The sequence below is a fragment of the Ylistrum balloti genome, unplaced genomic scaffold (genome assembly GCF_031769215.1).
Source record: "Ylistrum balloti isolate Yb309-2 unplaced genomic scaffold, AGI_CSIRO_Ybal_v1 Utg369912, whole genome shotgun sequence".
NCBI lineage: Eukaryota > Metazoa > Mollusca > Bivalvia > Pectinida > Pectinidae > Ylistrum > Ylistrum balloti.
Genome location: NW_026782034.1, coordinates 1,005,117 through 1,027,420, shown reverse-complemented (window position 1 = coordinate 1,027,420; position 22,304 = coordinate 1,005,117). Strand labels below are relative to the sequence as shown.

At 34.0% G+C, this 22,304-nt stretch overlaps 1 protein-coding gene across 1 annotated transcript; it reads left to right on the top strand.

The window, feature by feature from the left end:
• Positions 1-3,985: 3,985 nt before the first annotated feature.
• LOC132546775 (prostamide/prostaglandin F synthase-like) lies at positions 3,986-22,087 on the top strand (the record flags this gene model as incomplete). The annotated part of the gene is made up of 6 exons (XM_060210494.1): positions 3,986-4,118; positions 7,142-7,193; positions 8,331-8,394; positions 18,540-18,615; positions 19,067-19,257; positions 20,448-22,087. Coding segments are annotated over 5 exons (516 nt in total), but the record flags the coding sequence as incomplete, so codon positions are not given.
• Between the last annotated feature and the right edge of the window lie 217 nt (positions 22,088-22,304).

Sequence of the window (22,304 nt, the reverse complement as noted above, 5' to 3'; positions counted from 1 at the left end):
TTGTTAAATTCATTACTTGTTTTTAATCATAAGCAGTATAAATGTCTATTTAAAAGAGTGGGGTTGAAGATAATTGACCCTGATTTTTTAAATTGAAATGTTTCCTTTGTTTCTGTTTTCATTATTTGATTATACATGTACGAAACTAAATAGTTCCACATTGCACATTGATTCAGCATTACGTAATTTGGATGTACTTGCAGAGACTTTAAAAATAAGTTACAGTACGCATGATATTAAAGTTCCTTTATCATTGAAAGAGAATTCTCATGTATACTGTATTTCTCTGTTATTGAATTGCTTAAAATATTCTTTATCGGAGTTAAAATACAGGAACTAGAAAAGAAGGACAGAGAGATAATGTACATATACTTAAATACCGTAAATATTTAGTCCTACTTCATAATATCACTACCACTGACTTCTTCTAAATGCCAATACACGTATTGGACAATAACAGATTGTGAGAAGATAATTGTAGAGAAAGTCATTTGAATTCCATTGTTACGACATTGTACACATGGGTATGGAATATACTCAATAGAAATGAAAACACTTCACAAAGTTCTGTCTGCACCGGACAACAAAGACTTTGTCGCAAGAATAGCACTACAGTGCTAATGTTTATCCTGCTTGTAATATGCGACTTTAAAAAAAAAACTTCTTGACTCTTTGATTTGTTTTAGAAGACTTTCTGGCGTATCAGTATAATCTCCCTTTGTTGTTATACACAAGTATAAATGTACCCAATAAAGTCCGGGACATATATGTAGATGTTCTCTAATCATCTACTGGTTGGCATTTTAATAACACGTCAAACTGACACCTAATGACGTCGTATTGTATTCATATACATATAGATATGTAGGTCCGTGATGTTATCTTTGTTTAAATAAAGGTCGAGTTTACAAACTGTCGGTACAAAACCAACCTAAATATACACACAATAAAACACCCGGATGCTGTAAATAGTTTTATTTATTCACGCCGTGAGAATCTATTATTTTTAAGCAGAATGGAGTTATTTAAAGTCCAATATGTAATTGTGGAAAGAAAAGAGAAGAAATATCCGGAATATAATTAACAGTGCCATACACGAACGCGTATCGAACACCGTGAAATCATTGCACTCGAAATCCGGAAGTTATAGTAGTGTGCTGAAATTGCCAAAGCACACATGAAAAGGTAAATAAACATTCCTGTGACCTCCGTGTCAATCACATACTATTAACTAGCACGTGATGGCCACGGTGCTATTTGAGTGGTTCGTAGGATTGTCGTGGGCATTTTACAAACTGAGCGAAGCAGGGGTGCGACTGTCATTTAAGAGGCTGCAGCAGGGATTCGCTCCAAGCCCCAAAGCGGTGATCATGGATCCAGAGGTGCAGAAAATATCAAAAAATCTCGTGAAGAGTGTCGCAACCGGGGAGGTAAGAAACACAGGTTGCTTGTGTGTGTGACTTTTCAGATAACAAGTGTCAGGTTAAGGGTAGATGGTATCTATCTTGGGTATGATTGATAACCTTAAGAACAATCGGTCATTTTGGGACACAAACATGTACAGGTATATTATGTTTACTGGCACGCGTCGACAAAGCCGAGAGGAATGAAGTCTAGACTTATAACTAATTATGTAAGCGTTGAAATCTGGCACACGTGCTTGTTCACCAAAATAAAAGATTATAAAAAACATGAAATACAAATATGAGTAAATAACAGCTAATGGATATGTATTCAGGGAGGAAAAAAAGAGAATTATCTCAATGAATATGTATCGGTACAGATCTCGATATAGGATTTATCTTGAAAATTAACTTTTATAAAACATCATTTGTAAGTTCAATTATCAACTTAATTAGCTATGTAGATATTTATGATACTGCTAACAGAACAAACGTTGTTTTGGATGTTGGAGGAAACCCATGGGGGAAAAATTATCATGCTATCGACGGAAAACAGCTACATATAATATAACCCAACAGACATATATGATCCCCAGTCACCAATGCAGTCACCAGTGCCGTGAGCAATGCTGTGCATGTTCTAGGGGGACATGGTCAGAAGCTCAAGCTTGATTGATCTAAGTCTGTGATATTGGTTTAAGTTGTACATGCGTTCATAAAATATACATGTATCTTGTCTACGCCTACAGTTCGGTGGACTGGGATGTGCAATCATGTATATAGAGTATTTTTGTTGGGATTTTCTAGTATTATAGATATATGTCAGAATGATTATCACAATAGACCTATAGCTTTTCATCACTAAGTACAAAACGCTTTAGTTTGTTTACCTTACAATAACCAAATTATACTCATTGGTTGACTTCACAATCAAGGTAATAAAACTAAATGACAACACAGGCGTATAGAGTATCTAAATTCACTACAGATTTGTAGTATATCTAAATCAGGGACGTATATAACATTATTATATGTCCCTGTCTAAATTTACCACAGACCTATAGTATATCTAAATTCACCAGTATCTATATGGCAAGCCGTTTTAACATTTAATCCTATTTCCTCTTAAGATGAAGTGTGGAATAAATTTATTTCACTTAAGTGAAATTATTTTTGTCTTAAGGTAATTAAACATCTTTTCGCATTATGATTTATTTCACTTAAGTGTAAAACTATTTCACTTAAGTGAAATAATTTTTATAAGTCTTAAGAGGTTTATTATTTCACTTAAGTTAAAATCGTTTTCACTTAAGTGAATTTAAACAAGCAGTGGGATGTATGAACACCTACCTTCTTCAACAGTTTTGGACTAATCCATTTTATTAACCAATCATTTGGTATTTTCTATCTGATCAATCAGATTCAGAAATGGGGGTGGATAGTATCGGACTGTTTTATTTACCTTAAGAGGAAAAAATATCCCTTAAGTGAATGTAATTTAGCATTATGTCAGCACATATCACTTTTTCACTTAAGTGAAATTCTTTAAAACTTAAGGGAAATAAACATTATTATGCATTATGATTTATTTCACTTAAGTGAAAAAAAGAATCCCTTAAGTGATTTTCTCCCCCTTAAGTTGTATTAATAATTTGCATTATGTTTCATTTCCCCTTAAGTGCAATTGTTTTTCACTTAAGTGAAAAAGAATTTCACTTAAGTGAAAAAACTATCCCCTTAAGAGGAAATAGGATTAAATGTTAAAACGGCTTGCCATATATCTACAGCCATCACAGACTTAGATAGCTTACCTTAAGTCATCACAAACTTTTTTTAAATAATACCAGTATATATAAATCTTAATATCAAATGCCATGTACATGTAGGACACCAGAATTCATTCCAATAACATGCAGTATACCAAGTCTGTGAAATGGAAAAAAAAAATCCTTTTAACTTAAAAAAAAAATATCAGAAATATTTTGACAAATATTGCAACATAGATGTGTGATTAATTAGATAATTTTGGGTAATTCTATAGGATATTAAAGGATAACATCGTATTCTGAATCTATGTCGCCCATATAGCATTTACTGTAGACTAAATTGATGTGCATGAGTGCCTATTCTAGCAATCTCCAAGGAATTTGAAAAGTTACACAATTGAATAGTTTAACTTTTCAATAGGTTATGTACGGTATACCAAAGTGAAGCTACAGGACATTGCATATTGTAATCTGTAACTAGATTAAATTGTATGCCTTCCTCAGTTAGTCACCTCTTTACTGGTCTATAAATGTCATGCGTGTTTTGTTGCCCAGTTTACAATGTCAGGTAAATTATAACAAATCTCCATAGAAAAGGTCATGAACATGTATGTTTTTGAAGGCCACAATTTCATCTGTGCCATTGAGTGGCCTTTCCAGAAAGAATTGACCGTATGTACACTGTGATAACTATTATTTTGTTTCATGTATAAGTGTTCATAAATGATCATTATGTATTTTCAGAATGTTGCACTGGAAACATTTTGGAAGACAGAGTCATGTGTCGTAGTGTTCCTGAGACGGTTTGGATGACCCTTTTGTCGCCTCGCAGCGAGGCAGATCAGTGCCCTAAAACCTCAGCTTGATGCCATCAATGTACGGTTGATAGGCGTTGGCTTAGAGGAATTAGGGCTTGATGACTTTGTGAGTGGTGAATTTTTTACCGGAGGTAATTATAAAGTTATGATACGTTGATTCTATATTTTTTGCTTTCCTAGAAAATTCCTACCATTTGAAAAAAGTGGCCCATTTGTTATTTGTAACAACACTGCATCAAATTAGAAGCTTGTTTCATATGCATACCCATGGACTTGAGTTTGCCAAGAATTTGCCAAGAAATTGCCAAGATGATGTATTCTTCTCTTATAATACACAGTTGCGCAATGCAGTTTTGCCAGTAAGGTCAACATACATAGACCTAGATCTGTCACCCTCAGACAGAGTTCAAAACTCTGAACTTGTGAATGTTTTGATCATGTGACTTAAAATGTAATTGACAACATATGGATATGTACATCATATTGAATACACTGATACATTATGCAAAAGTCACTTAGTCAAAGAGAAATTGTCAATAAAGTGTGCTTTGTCTTTAAAGAAAATAATTTTTCATATCATATCCTGTGAAATATTTTGAAAGTTACAAATAAACAGAACCTCCTACATTATCTGAAGGGTTGGTTTGGTCTATACAAATATATTTTTTGGTCGGTATTATATTTTATAAAGAACTCTTCTCAGATTTCATTCCAAGGTCCTGAACATATTATCATGACTATGAAAGGTCAAATAATTGTTTGGCATTTTTAAAAAATGTAAATTTTGTTAGTCTGCATCAAGAAGTACATTGTACTCTGTGTAGAAGAGATACCATAACACCTAGTTTTGAGTAGAAAAATTTAATCTTTTATGTTATAAAAATATCAGAGCAATGAAAATCACTTTAAATTTTAAAATCATTTAAGTCTAGCGGGGTCTGTTTTTACACATATTTTATGAAGTTTTATGGATTTATTAAGAAAGTGGATGATATGCTGGGGTCTTTTTGTGTGTAAGGTACACTTCATACACTGACTTCACAGGGCAATATATCATTGTAATTTTATCAGACGATGAGTCATAATTACGTGTTACATGCCTGCAGTATACGTGGGAGGAGATAACAATGATGTTGATATCAAAATGTCACTTATGTTGATAATATTGCAGAGCGTTCATGATTTTACATACTGCAGTGTTCATGTTACATGTAATTTGATTTAGAAGTCTTTAAATGATTTTAATGACATAATAAACAGCAGCCTTTATCTGTTTATTTATTGAAGACATGAACCGATTTTTATTCTTTCTTTAACAATATTTACAATAAATAACATTAGAGGACTTAACAAAAGGAGCACACAAGCAGATTTAGGCAAATTTTAAAGAAACATTCCCCTTTGACTAGGAAATGAAGCAGGGCCAGATGCCTTCTAACCAGGACCCAGGAATAAAATGTTAGTTCTAAGTTATTAGCTCCTAAATGTATATATATTGTAAACTCCAAAATGTTTAAATTAGTAACTTAATTCATAAATGCATGAATCAGAAATTCCAAACTGTGTCAGTTATAGGTTGGAGATAACACAGGGTATGACAGTAAATCTGACATGTTAGGAACCATCAATACCTGGAGGTTATACAGGATATGACAGTAAATCTGACATGTTAGGAACCATCAATACCTGGGGGTTGTACAGGGTAGGACAGTAAATCTGACTTGTTAGGAACCATCAATACCTAGGGGTTATACAGGGTAGGACAGTAAATCTGACATGTTAGGAACCATCAATACCTAGGGGTTATACAGGATATGACAGTGAATTTGACATGTTAGGAACCATCCATACCTAGGGGTTATACAGGATATGACAGTAAATCTGACATGTTAGGAACCATCAATACCTAGGGGTTATACAGGATATGACAGTGAATCTGACATGTTAGGAACCATCAATACCTAGGGGTTATACAGGATATGACAGTTAATCTGACATGTTAGGAACCATCAATACCTGGGCATTATACATTTTGTTCTGCGATATAAAAATGGATCTGGAAGTCAGATGGATGCTGAAATAATCGTTGAATGTAGTCAGATAATTTCTTTCAAATCTTGGCTAATTTTCTGAAGATGGACTTAAGTTTTAGATCTTGTGTATATTGGTTGATATATATATATCATTATTTCAATTTTGATATAAACAAGGATGGTACTCCGGCATATTATTACATGCTGCCAAAACTCCAATTGCGCACTGCAATTTTACATTTAAGTTTATCATAGGGAAGAAATATGATAGGATTTACCTATATACGCTACCCAGAATAAAGCTCAGGTTTATATCCCTGTGGCATGATAAGAGATTGGGATGACTATGTTATACACACAATGTGATGTGTGAATTGGGTTAGTGGAGATCATAGCCTCCACGTTTCCTTTTCAAGCTGTCTCGTCAGGCGTGTAAATTAAGTTTCAGATGAAGCTTTTGCTTTTTATGTGACCATTGTGAAGTAATTGTACATGTTAGTCATTGTAGGTAAAGATATTTAGAATTGGATATAGAGAATAGGTTGAAAGTGATGAAACACTAAATGTTTATATTGTCATTACGAAACGTGATCTACTGGTTTATAATCTTCTTACGTGTTTTCGTGTGAAAAGATCATTAAAAATGCCTCACTTCCTTCACAATTATTTATGTATTAGCAGCTTAGCTGTATGCTTTAAGATTACCGTAGTCATTACCTTAGAAACCCAGGTACTGATGTAGTATACTTTTAACAGTGATCCATATAGGGTTGTAGGTTTTCTAATAAATATTTATCTTTAAAAAACAAATAATTAAAAAGGATGTGAGAAATGAATGAAAAGGGAGGGTACTCTAACACTAAAATAAAAAGGGGTGAAGAACATTACCATAAAAAGGAGGAGGGCTTCTCAAGCATAAAGAGGGAAAGAGGAACTCGAGCATGAAAATAAGTCAGATTTCTGTGATCGGGGGAATACTTTTAATTTCATGTTTCACAAATTATGGTTGACCTCAGTGTTTTGGTAGCATTTGATTTGGAACGATGATTGTTAGATAAGGAGCAGAGCTATTAAGCACAATAGATTTGAACTCATTGAAATTGTTTTAATTATGTTTTCAGATTTATATTTAGATTTGAAGAAGCAGTGCTATAAAGATTTAGGATTTAAAAGGTATGTATACTGTACAACTGGTTACTTTTGCAAAAACTTTCAAGCTGCTCGTTATCGACTGCTTTAGTATATTTTACAAATATGAAATGTCAATTAGTAAATAAACATGTGTCTTGAAGAATTGGTTATCATGGTAATGATTTGACTTTAAAAATTTCCAATGGACCCTGAAAACTGATGAAATGAAATATTTTACCCCATACATTTCACTCTAAACTGAATAACAGGATTATACATATTATAATGTAAGGATTAGGTCATGAAATGGCATCATCCATTCACAGATTGCATTATGATATCACTTTGTCGACTTTAGATATAAATCACAGAGGCCTTTAAGTATGACAGGCACAAGGAAGTGTTTTTTTTCTTCAATATTTGTGAAAATAAATGATCATGTTATAAAAAGGATCTAAAATTTAGTTTTATTACATATGTAATGTTGGAAGTTTGTCACAAATTTCCCATTTTAATTTGCCAGATTCTTAAGACTCAATTTCATAAATAACAAGAATTGAAAACTTAAGTACGGTTCAACAGTGTATAGCTCGCCAATATGTCAGTTTAACCCCACTTCCCTTATATGACATCACTCGAACACACCTTATTTGCAAAACTGATCTCTTGGTCCTAACTATGTCCTTATACAGTTATGTTAATGCACAACAAAACTTTGTGTGCACATCGTGCATACAGCATATGCACACAAGCACAATACAGTATCTTATTGCATGCCATGCTATAGAAGCACACATTTTGTGCTGTTTGGTAAAGTACACAAACCTTTCTGTTCAGTAAAATTAAAGGCATTGAAAATATCAATTGTATGATTTGAAGTTAGTCAAAACTTAAGTACAATCATAAATTAGACTGATCACAGAATATGTCCAATACTCTGTATTCCTTTAACTATGGACATGGTCCCCAGGAGGACAACTTCAAGGGATTTTCTTGTACTTTGTTGAATATTTCACTTTCGGTTTATTGTCAATAAAAGAATGCCAATTCTGATAAGTTATTGATCGACCATAAACAGAACACAGTATTATGTTATAGTAATATATCTCTACAGTAAATTATTCTCAGCAGTTTATACAGTGTATACAAATGTTTCTTATTATCAATATCTATTTTTAGACTCAACTTTTTAAGCCTTTTCCCTGCCATATTATCCAAGGTTTCTAGAGATGCTATGAACAAGGTAAGTAAATCATTAGTACTGTCAGTGGTTTGTTTAGTTAATCACCTAGTGAACAGACATAGGGTCATCTGGAGGCATGGTCTCCTTGTAGTTACCAATCACAAACACTTCACAACATCTGTGTGGCCCATTGCATGCCATCCAGGGGAGTTATCTAAAGCCTCGTGCTCTGCAACTGGACATTACTATGGCAATGCGAACCATTTCCTGAGAAACATAAACGACCATGGGAACTTGGATCTTCACAAGAGGCATAATTGGCCTCGACATTCAACGAACTGAGTTATCACTGTTTCTTACTGTTAGGGTGGGTGTAGATGTATATATGCTCTAAGTAAATCTTGAATTAATCTTCTGACATCTAGAAGTAGTACTGTTCTTACACCTGTACACAAAACCTGATTTCTGTATGGGGATATTAATACACTGTATATTGTAATATTCCATGTATTAAGCTTGGACTTTAACCTCATGAAAAAGGCAACAATCCCACTGAATCAGCTGAAAATATTGACCTCTGATATTTCATCATTGAAGTAATTGCTGACAAATTGGTCATTAATGGTGTGATTAAGTTGTATATAACCTGTCAAACTACGCTCAACTGTCTCAGTCGGAATATTGATCGTCTTACTTTTGAGTATCTAAAAATTCAATATCAGGGAATTCTTTATCAGAAATGATAAAAAACTTGGTATGAATTGGAAAGTAAGAGACTGCCGACATATTATACAATTCCATTACTCTTGAGAATAGAGTAATTTGAAGCAAAACTGTTGGAAGTTGATGTCTGACATTTTCTGAGTTACAATGGGTATTGTATGTATTCATAGATAAAAACTCATTAATGTTCTAGCTATACTGGATCTGTGAAGTCAAGCTTTATTTTTTTATGAAACAAAGAACATTATGTACGTAAATGACAGAAAAAGGATACAAATTATAATCGATACCAAAAAGGTCAAGTGCATTAAGTTTATGAAGCAGCACATGATACGGATGACCCCAATATTTTATTAATGTAGATTGAATGTCAAAGTTTTGAGCTGATAATTGAGGTAAATCTATTCCACTCTAATGTTTTGCCAGAACAAAATCGATATCATGAACATCAGTTTTAGGATAACAAAGAATTATTTTTTTTATTTATGATCACTAATGGTAAGCAGAACGCAGTCCCTTCAGGATATCTTCTCAAAATGTCGACCTTTCAATGATATGCCAGTATTTACTACCAGTGATTAGGTATTATGTGGACTAGAATGCACACACTCGGGTGTCTCAGTAATAAGCAAGTTCCCACACACTACTGAAAGTACCCTGTAACAATGTCGCCAATCCAGCATAAATAGGTTGTCCGTTTTATAGTACGTTAGTATGTGGGCCTATTTGAGGACTTTGAAAAAATATCTGGCAGCATTTTTAATAAACTGCAATAGACAGGGTTTACAGACATGAGTCTAACGGATAAATATTGTACTTCAAACATGGGTTGGTCATGGGTACCGGCAAGTAGCTATAGCCTTTCAAGTGGTAAGATCAGACTAGTAAGCCACCTCTGTCAGAGGTCAGAGGTCAGTGTTAGTCATTGTTCACTTGGTCCAGTTCTGCTCTATATTCATAAGTGAAAGTCCAATGTTTACATCTGTTCAATATTGACCACTTGGACTTTGATAAACGTTGGTAATTAGGGTTAAGAATATCCTCTTACTTCAATGTAACACCCCCAGTTGTTGGTGTACCTACCAGGAAGCTAAACACACACTGATCACATAGTGACCTGCTACAACAGAAATCTTATATGTGGGGATTATCCTTAGTAAAAACATCACCTTTAAGTAGCTGTATTGACATTAAGTTGCCAGAAAATGTTACATAAAATTGTGAACTAAGATAGTTTCAGAGACCCAAAATCTTATCAATTCTTATAGAATATACACGTAATGTTTTTGTGTGTTAGTGGAGCACCTGCAGTGATGATCATTTGATTTTAAAAACTAACAATTAATATCGGGTACTGATGAATATTTGTACCAGGTATATATTGCTGTATGTGTTTGGGAGCAGCTAGAAATGTGGACAGACACATAGGTTAAACATTCTTTATAGTTGGAACTCGAAAGTATTCAATGTTCGGCTCTCTGAGTGAGGAAGGAAAGAATCTGATTTATAAATGTTTAGCTAATATATAGTTAAATGAGGAGGGAGGAGAGAGCAATGTTTAGCTAATATATAGCTAGCTGAGGCGGGAGGAGAGAGCAATGTTTAGCTAATATATAGCTAGCTGAGGAGGGAGGAGAGAGCAATGTTTAGCTAATATATAGCTAGCTGTGGAGGGAGGAGAGAGCAAATTCTATAAGGTTGGCTTACATAGGATTAACAAAAAGAACAAGCTCTGTACATGTTTGGCTTGCATAGGATGAAAAGAAAGATCCAGCTCTGTAAATGTTTGACTTGTTTAGGAAGGAGAGAAAGACCCAGCTCTGTAAATGTCTGACTTGTTTAGGAAGGAGAGAAAGACCCAGCTCTGTAAATGTTTGACTTGTTTAGGAAGGAGAGAAAGACCCAGCTCTGTAAATGTCTGACTTGTTTAGGAAGGAGAGAAAGACCCAGCTCTGTAAATGTCTGACTTGTTTAGGAAGGAGAAAGACCCAGCTCTGTAAATGTTTGACTTGTTTAGTAAGGAGAGAAAGACCCAGCTCTGTAAATGTTTGACTTGTTTAGGAAGGAGAGAAAGACCCAGCTCTGTAAATGTTTGACTTGTTTAGGAAGGAGAGAAAGACCCAGCTCTGTAAATGTTTGACTTGTTTAGGAAGGAGAGAAAGACCCAGGCTCTGTAAATGTTTGACTTGTTTAGGAAGGAGAGAAAGACCCAGGCTCTGTAAATGTTTGACTTGTTTAGGAAGGAGAGAAAGACCCAGGCTCTATGAATGTTTGGATTGCTTAGGATCGAAAGAATGAGTAATTTGTTTTAATGTTTCTTTAGCTTTTACTGGAGGATGAGGAGTGAAATTGATATGTCTATCTGAGTATACAGGGAATGATTAATCCAACAAAAACTTCTGGTTTTAAGATAAAGATCTTTAGATTGACTGAAGTAATAGGGAATTGACATATCATCAGGTAAGGGAAGGAGTATTAAGCATTCAGTAAAATAGTTGTAATGATAATCCCTTATATGTCCACAGTTCCCTTACAATGTTATATATCTCTGTATGATATACTAGGTTCTGGAATATTATCCACACACATTGACACTTTTTTCTGTTTTATTGCTGAAGTTATTTGATAACAAATTTTAAGATGGAACCCGCATAACTATGCATTCAAATATAACTGGAGAGACAGCCCTAGGATTCACTTCTATAAGGTCAGGCCTCATCATATAAGTAACTGCAGTTAAGCTTTCCTTGTATCTATAGAATGGTAGTTATTCATGGGAAAAGTGATATTCTAGTGATAACAAACACTACTCTTTACAATTTCCTCACATGCTACAAAGCTTTTTAATTTCTTTCGTACCAGTGAAGTCAATCACCCATGGAATTAGATCACAATGTGATATATATAAATATATATATACATCCATCACTTTCAAATTTGTGTCACACTCACTTAACTGATGAGAATAATGAAAACTCAAACATAATGAATACTTTATCAGAAAACGGAAAATGCTGATTTTGTCACTTCTATAATTAGTGACAAGGCCTGTTTAGGTGAGCTGAGATGATGTCTGTCGCTTGTTATTATTTGTCATTTGTTAAGTGTTATAACCAACTTTTTGAGCTCACCTGGCCAGAAGGGCCAAGTGAGCTTTAAGTTTATTGTTACGTCTGTCATCCTTCTGTCCGTCCATCCGTCCGTCTGTCCATCCATCAACTTTTTCTATAAATAGCTACACTAGTAATGAACGACTTAGCCGATTTTGACCAACTTTTGTCTGAAGCATTCCCGGTTAAAGAGGAACAAATTCTGTTTACTTGGTGAGTTTCAGCCCCTTGGGGTAGGAGGGTAAGGGCTAAAATGGGGAAATAAGACGTAATCTTTAAAATCCTACCCTCCTGTATGAATGATTGAATTTTTGTTAAATTTGGACTGAATCAATTTTGTATAAACAGTAAGCTTGGGCCACTGGGGCAGAGCTCAATAGGGAAATAGTTCTTTAAAATGCTTCGTCTTCTGTAGGAATGATCTTGTTTAAGAAGGCGGGGAAAAGGGATGCCAGTTTTGTAGAATCAACTTCTCCTAGAGTTTTGACATAGAAGCTTGAAACTTTGTAGGATGTTTATGTATATGTTGAAGATGTGCACCTCCTATTATGGATTAATTCTGAACATTTTTCTGCATTTTCCGGGCTTTGGAACTTACATTTTCTGAAACTTTTCTTCTTATCACAGTTTCTCAGAAACTACTTAAAGAATCTTTCCGAAATTCCACATATAAATCACCTTGGGACCCTAGATGTCCATTGTGTAATTTTTTAGCATCTCTGAATCAAAAATGGCTGCAACTTCTTTCTTCAAATGCCCTTCTTTACTAATTCATAAAATACAACCAAACTTTCTCTCTTATAACAAATATTCTACATACTCAACAATTGAAACACCCTTAACTGTCTTATAAATACCATATAACATTGCACTCATCCCACAACCCGGCCAATTGTGGCTTTGCCCCATTTTCGGAAATATTTGTATAGTATGTCAGTTTGTTGATATACACATATTGAGCCTGGCTGAGCCCCAAAATGTTATCCTGGATGGTGGAGATTTATCTGCCAACCTCAGAGAAGAATCTTCTTCTCACTTTCTTACTATTGAAATATGTAAAATTGAAAAAAATTGAAATCAGTGAATCACATCATCGTGATTCATCCGTAGTGGATGAATAGCGTGACAAATCTGATGGCTTCTGATTGTAGCTTTCATTAATAAAACATCGTATGTAGGAGAGTTCTCAACATTAACCACCTTTACAAGTTTAGTAGGTAGGAGAGTTCTCAACATTAACCACCTTTACAAGTTTAGTAGGTAGGAGAGTTCTCAACATTAATCACCTTTACAAGTTTAGTAGATGGAATGCTTTTATTAATACATGCCAACAGGTTTCACCACTTAGGACTCTTCAGAGCAAAGACAATAATTTTCAACTCCTGAAGTTTCACCACCTGGGATTGTTTGTGGTTAAGACACAATAATTGTCAGCTCCTGAAGTTTCACCACTTAGGTAAAGTTAGGCACTGAATTATGTTGTGTTTAATGAGAAAGTTTGAAGGGGGGTTAACATGGATTTCAATATGTATCACACAGACAGGGTTGTCTAATAATCATGTTTAAGATATTGGAATATACAGGGTTTCTATCTTTTACACTGGAAGTATGGTATTATAGACACAACTTCCATGGAGTCTATACACATGAAACTGGTGTCAATTATGTACATGAACAAAATGCACCTGCAGCATTGATTTTTTACATTGTTGTAACAGTATATATCCACTGAAATGCTCCAGGGAAAGCCAAGGATACAATGGTGAATGTAGTTTATCATGAATGCACTGATGGATCCTGTTTATAGAATTCAGAAATGATAACATCACTGGTGTCTTTTTTCTCACTTGGAAACATATTTAGAATCTCTGTGGTGACACTTAAATCCATTGTGGCTGGCTGATGGCATGTTGTGCTGATTTTTACATGAGCTGGAAACAGGGTAAATACATTTAGTATTGCATACCAAATTTTCACAGGTACAATTGCATTAGAAATGTACCTGATTTATTTCAGTTGATGATAAAAGGACATCCAGGATATGAATAAAATCTTGTTTTACAATTTTTAGATTATATATACATATCTATGCGGGAAATCCATTTCATCTCTACATTTACTCTAGATAAAGCTTACCAACCTCTGTGTTTGTATTTATTGAGAAAGATGCTAGTGATTGGGCTGTACGGTCTTGTCATTAGTTATACTGTATGTAGATAGGCCATGTTGCTTACATTTTGTACGACCATAGTTTAATGTACACCAGGCAATATGTAGTTACATGAATGTCTGATGCAGATACAGAAGCTTGTACATGCATTTCGTAAACACCATTCAATGAATATACATACCGTATTTATCTGCAAATAAACCCATGCCCACAAATAAGCCCCATCTTCCTTACTTTTTTAAAATCATCAATTTTAGAATTGTCAGCTTTAAACATTTCACAAGTAAACCTCTCCCTAAAATTTGATAATTAAGTTTTAGCTGGTGTACATGATCAGTTTCATATACTACGAAAGATTGGGACCATGTGTAGATGTGCATGCAACTTTTTTTTTCCCCAGCAAAATATTGGTTGCCATGGTAACCAGCCAATATCAATATATATATGAAAATTACAGTTTCAGTACTATAAAACTGTTTTTTGCAAATTTTCAGCGTCGGTACTGGGGTTTGGTGGTTGGGGGAGGAGCGGTTATTAGGAAACCGTTGGTTTACAGTTCTAGTTTCTTTTGTTTTACATAAAATTTTATCATTTAGAAGTGTGAGGTTATGTAATTATACATCAGTGACCGATCATCAAAGGATCACACTGCTTGGAAAAAATAAAATGGCTGCCAGGCATAGACTTCATGTATTTTAACAATAAGGATCTGTCGGCTTATCCCCTGCAAAAGTCTTTGATTTCCTTTTCTCAAAATATAAGTAGAAATTAATCTGTAATATGGTTTTGTATAAGCAAATAGTTGCCAATTCAATTCAAGGTCCACAGTTTAAAGTTTGTGTCATTGCAATTTCTGAAAACGGCAAGGCTAACAAAGTATTTAGGAATGACGCAGCCTGATGGTCGAGGACAGATGTTCAGCGGTAGTTGTTATGTGTTACCACAGACTGATAATTGTCTACAGACATTATAAAAGCCTGTTGATGGGGTTTGGGACGTAAAATGTTAAAAGTCATGCCTGTATCATACATAGAATATTGATTTATTGTATAGTTGGCGGGAGAGGAAAAACATGTGAATTGTCACTGCTTTGTTGGACATCATTAATATGGTCTTTATCGTGTTTACATATAATTGTCACAACAGTGCTTATATGTGTGGAACAAGGTTAATGATGGAGCCGAGACTACCTGGGTCCTTTGGCTGCCTCGGCTCCAGGTAGTGTTTGGCACCAAAGATATGATAAAAAGGGAAGTATAAGGTATAAGAGATATTGTTTTACCTTACAAAATGTACATTTCATCTTTTAAAGACTTCAGAAACATATATCTTAATTCACATGTTTATTGATAAAATTCCATAATTTGGATCAGGTTACTAACATTAAAATCAGATCAAGATTGTTTATTATTGTTGTTGTTGTTGGTTTACAATTCATCCACATCTACAACAAGTCATTTACTAGCTCATGTATCTATAGCAGACATGTGCCTGTTGCTAATACTGTAAAAGGAGCTTGTGGCTTGTATACAGAATTAGATATGGTCTCTTAATCTTCCTGACGGAGCATGCTTCTTTGGTTAAGTTGGCACTTCCCTGTTTTTCCTGAGATTTCCTAAATGTCAATGCAAGACTCCAAATACCACAACCCGTGGGATTTCATTGGGCGTGAAAGAGCAGGGAAAACACTTATCGCTGTTAAGTGCCCTGACCAGGAATTGAACCAGGGTCTCCGGCGTGATAATCGACTGACTGTATCAACTGAGCCAAAGAAGCATGCTCTGTAGACTGAGTGACAGAGACCTTATTTAACACTATGTACAAGCCACACCGACCTGCTTCTTTTACAATACAATATAACATAGTGTATCATGAACTTCATGACCTTTGTGCAATGACATAGAACTGATAGAAAGTCAAATTCTATTCAATATTAGATCCTTAAAAACTATTAGGTCCTAGATATATGATTCTCATTATAATTTAAAAGTTTGCGGTTGAAAGTCAGAGATTTTAATCGGCCGGAATGTTATTGTCTAAAGTGCCTTCGGCTACACAACAGTATACATATACAGTAACGATAAGATTGTAGGTATAAGATTGTTACAGTAGATCAACACTTTTTAATGATACATTAGTTTAAATAGCTTTGATGGATGATATTAGTTGCATAAAGAATGTACAATATTTGCGGAATGAAATTTTTAATTATGTAACATGTTGATAACATCTGAAGTTGTGAAACTGATGAGGTGTAGAAATTTATACATGATAATACTGTATTCGTCTACAAATGAGCCCATGTATGATAATAATTTGCTTATCATACAAGTACATGTACTTGCTCTCTAAAATTGTAAAACAAATGATATATGATTGTCTGTTAAGCCCACGGCTTGTGCACTTTATGTAAAAATATAATGTGTTTGTCCCTGGGCTTAACAGGATAATAACAGTAATATGAGGTGTTGAAGTTTAAGAAATTTTACCTGTAATTAGAACAAGGTCTCTTAATTAGTGCAAGTCATGTAATGAACTGTGTTGGTAATGACCTCAAACTGTCATTGAACTTATGTCATGTACATAACATTCTCTGTCAAAATTGAAATTATTCACCACCAAAACATAGTCAAACCATTCGCCCTGATACACAATGATATCAGGTTCAAATTTTGGTTACAGTAAACACCTCGGCCAGAAGAAGAATATTTTTTATATAAAATCTAGTCACTTTCTCCCACCATTTTATGTGTGTTGAGTGTAGGTTATTAGGATGTGTGAGGATTAAATTGACACTGCACTTTTGTAAATTTCTGGTTCACATGAAATCAGATACATGGATATATCAAACAGAAAAAAAGTTAGGTCGGGAGGTGAAATGGAGTCCCAGAATTGTTTGCTTCAGTAAGAGGTTGACATATATCCACCCCTGTCTCATTCAGCTCTCTAGACCATGACAACTTTTGATATTACCTTGTTATAAACATGCTAGGTCGATACCCCTATATCAGATATCATCAACTTTCTCTCCATTTTATCTGTCAACAGGACACAATGTAAAGGTTCTAGCATGGCTAAGGAACATTAAGGATTCTCTACATAGCATGGTTAAGGAATATTAAGGATTCTCTACATAGCATGGTTAAGGAATATTAAGGATTATCTACATAGCATGGTTAAGGAATATTAAGGATTCTCTACATAGCATGGTTAAGGAATATTAAGGATTATCTACATAGCATGGTTAAGGAATATTAAGGATTCTCTACATAGCATGGTTAAGGAATATTAAGGATTCTCTACATACAGTTGTCAGTGATTTCAGTAACTAGAAATCAATAACTGACTTACTGAATATACATATACATACATATATGTACCAGCTCAACTCAAATACACACTAAGGTAACAGAGCACCTGTTCCATAATTATGTCTGATTATAATGTACCTATTACATAGAAGTGAGGAAAACCTATTGCGTATTAATCAGTATCAGTTGTCTTATGGATCTGATGTTTTTTCTACATCAATAATGGTGTTCCTTCAAAGTAATGGAATTTTAATTAAATCTCTTATAAAAATTTTTAGATGCTCAAATTTTATAGGAAACCAGTTCAGCAGTTGTAATTGACATGGGGGTTGTAGATGATGTTTTCATTGTAACAATATCTGATGAGCTTGTGTCATCATAGTTGTCACCTGATAATCATCATTGTTGTTAGCCCACACTAACCTTGTTACGTTACTTTAGTATTAGTGGTATGTATCATCACACTTAGGTAACTAAGGAAGACAATCATTTACAAAATGATAGAGTGTTGTGATGTTAGAAACCAAAAATGTTACTGTTAGTATTCAACATATTCTTATAGTAACTCACAAGTTTCAATAAAAATGTTTAATGTTTGCATTTTGATCTTGGGTCTTGTGAAAACTTTGAAATAACCTAGAATTTCAAATCAATTTATATAAAATAGTTTACAATGAAAAGAATGGAAATATTGAAATGCCATATGGAACGAGCATGTAATTCCTTCAAAATAGAGAGTACAAGAATCTAGTGATGAAGAAGGTACAATTAGTTTTCCTGAATTTTTAAATTTGTATGAAAAACCTTGTCAAGCAATTTTATGGATGGCAGTTACATGACATAGTTAACATGTGCTTGTGTTGATTATACAGTATCTTGTTATCATTTCAGGCCAAAAAAGAGAAGATAGACGGCAATTTTAAAGGGGATGGCATGCAGAATGGAGGAATTCTGATAGTGGCTGCAGGTACTGTTCTTTTCTTAAAAAAGATGCATCATCCTATGATAGCAGAGCCATTTTTTATGGTTAATTAAAAGTTACATTTATTGGGCCTTACTGTCACAATTAGAGCTATTACTGAAGGCTAGTAATATAAAAATCAGTTTGGTGTTAAATCAACAGTAGAGTATGACATTGTGATCTGAAAACTAATGCAAATTAAGTGGAATACAACACTTCTAGCAGCTACTGACACCATTGGTTGGGTCAAAAGGCAATTTATTGATCCAAGGGAGATAATCTTAGCACTTTTGTGACAGATGTAGCTCTGACATACTCAGGAGTTACTAAAGAACTATTGTGAGATAATGTAAATCCCTTAATTTATAATGTTCTATTTAAAGTCTGTGATTAATGATCTGGTATTGTATGGCATGAAATATGGGAAGTCACAAATTAAATTTATTTATAAAAATAGGTGGAAAACTGTTGCTGAGCTTCAAACAAGATAATCCTGCAGACCATTTAGAATCGACTGAGATCCTTAAAGCTGTTGGGATTGAAACTGAAGAGAAATCAGCACCATCTCCTGTAACAGATGGTGAAGGAGAGTCTTCAAAAGCCATGGGAGAAGGTGCCAGTGGGTCAAGTGTGGTCCAGCCCTCATAGGTCAGTAATCTGGAATATTCAGTCTTAAAACCTGGTGCCGTGTGCTCCAATATTAGTAATGTTTTATTTTTGTCATCATCTCATGCTGGATATTTCAAGCAGATTTTCATATACACTAGATATCTGTTTCTTGTAAGGGATGTTTAAACCAGCTGTAAATACAAGTTAATGTTTTGAAAAATGTTTTACACACATTTGATTGATAACAAACGGACATAAATGTAGTGTCTATATACTTCAACGATAACATTTTCTCCCCTTCTCTTATGTATTATGTGTGACGTCACAATGTCGTTAACGAGACATTATAATAAATGTATTCCCTGAAGATGACTGTTTGGGCTCAAAACGTTAGCAGAATACATTTGTCATGTTGACTTTATTCTTTTCAAATATTTTATTGATACACCAAGCATCTTTAAGTTACATTTATATATATATTTATGTATATATACAGGTATGAATTACAAGAGACAGGCCTACTATCATCACAATTGATTGTAAATTTCCCAGTATATTTGTACTGTTTTTCTTCATCCACATCATTCAAAATATACCTTCTATATATTTACTGTATTTTACACATTCAGTAAAAAGTTGAATGAAATTTCTATTAGACCAAATTGATCCAGTACAGTAGAAATCTTTTCTGCTGTTTCTTAACAAAATTTCAACAATTCTTCACTTAATTATTTAAATCTTAAATCTTAAATCTCCATCTGCCAGCAAGGTGATTTCTCAAATTCAAATATCAGACTTGTGAACTTGCATAAAATGCGTTCTCATCAGGATATCATATCTACTATAGATGTAAATCTAATATGAATGGTTTAAGTTTTCCTGCCTCTTTTCACTCTGTGCTGAATGTGTCCATGGGTCAAAATACTTTCATTTTTAGCTTACCTGGCCTGAAGGGCATGCTTGTTGTTAAATGAGGTAGATACCAGCTAAGACAAGGAGACCCAGCCTCAAAATCACCCTGACTGTTCATTGGGCAATAAACCCATCGAACAAACATGTGCTATAACATGTTATTATGACTTAAATTCTTTTTAATTTTTAGGCTTCAAAACTTGTACAAAAGGATGAAAAAGCTTTAATTCATTGTTTGGCTCTACTGTATCTCACTCTAAGTTATGAAAATGCGCTGTTGTGTGTCTTTTGTACAATCCTTCTTATTGTTTTTACAGGTAGAACTGAAGGGGAATGGAAAGAATTTATGAAGACAATCTACAAACAGAAATCCAATTTGATATTGTGCTGGTGATTAACTAATTACAGTTTGATTTATTTATCAGTGCTTGGTAGTTTTTCTAGACAGGAATTTTATCACATGTAAATTTGATGTTTAGATCTTTTGCCAGACAGAATCCAACTGTTTTATCCAGTAGGCAGTGTAAAATAATCATTTACACAGATCAGTATATATAGCCCTTCCAGAATGAATTGTTGTATTGAATTATACCTTTAATACACAGGTTGGGTGATAGCATTTACTCATAAATTATCCCACCTGATATTTGTGTGGCATTCATAGTGCTGTAAATGCACATACTTAATGTTGCCTATCTATGCTCCTCTTTTGAATATTGACTTGGCTGTAAGGAATGACATGACCAACTGTTTGTGTTAGACTGTAGGTTTGCAAAATTATTTTTTATGATTTGTTTACTTTTCTGTTTTGGAGCATTTATCTTGAACTGGTCTTTGGCTTGTTAGAAAAAATTATATGAACTTTTCTGATTTCTGATATAAATGCAGGACATAGTAGAGTATTGGAAGCAAGTTTTTTGTTGGGTCTTATCACCATATTATATTGTATTATATGTACATTGTCAACAAATTTAAAATAGATTTACTTGTGCTTTAGACAGAGTAGAGTTCAATATATTGAAATCTTCACCACTTGGATAGATTTATGACGCCTGATCTTGTAAACCTTTATAAAGGATGGGATTTGGCTGAGTTGTTCCCCTTTGGGAACTCTCTATAGTGTGGTGTAACATTTCTTTATATTGTACACTTATTTGTCATTTTTGTGTTATACAATCATGTAAAATGCCATATTTTAAAGTTATGTGTAAAATCTATGTGAGGTGACTGTATGTGATGTTTTTAATGTCAGAAGGAATATTTATTTGATGGTCTTGTTGATATGTTTACAGTTCGGGAAATTGTTCGTCAAGAGGCTGATAGACTCATTACTAGGACAGAAACTGAAGTATTTTGCAAAGCGTGAATTCAAAATGACAAAAAATGTAAAAGTATTGTAAATATTAATCATTTTACATATGTAGAGGCTACTTAATACTGACCATTTATGTTGATTTTGAAATACAGCAGTGTTCAAGGTTATGGTAAATAGCACAAAATGTGAAGTGTTGTACCTCCACCATGTCAGGTAAAATGTGTTCACTTCATTAAATATATGAATGATCCTAAAAATGGTAGTAGGTTTGTCTCACCAAAATCCATCAATTTTCAAAAGTAATTTTGACTGTTATTTACATGTTTTAAATGCCTGAATGGAAGATCTGTTATAGCTTACCTAGTTTTAAGAAACACAGAACCATCATTCCAAAGGTCCCTACTCTCTTCACAACTCATTTTGTGGTGTGGAGGTTTCTAGTATCCTTTGTTATTGGTATTTAGTTTGAAATGTTTGCTGATAAATAACTTTGTATTTAGGATGTAACTAATTTTTCATGGCCAAGTGAAATTTGAATGGTGTTCCAACAAGAAGACATTAAAAGAACCATACCAATCAGTAAACTGTAAACATAGCCCATTTTATCATTGTTATACTCAAATAAATCGTTATATATAATTGTGGGAAGTGTTTTGTTATGATATTGCTGTATGTTTGGTTGGTTCATCAGATTGATGGAATCAGTGAATAAGCTAAAACCATGTCCCTTCGTTTGAAATGCTTCCTCACAATGTTGTATAACATTGTTCATCATCCACACAATGTTGTGTACCATCTTTCATCATCCACACAATGTTGTGTACCATCTTTCATCATCCACACAATGTTGTGTACCATC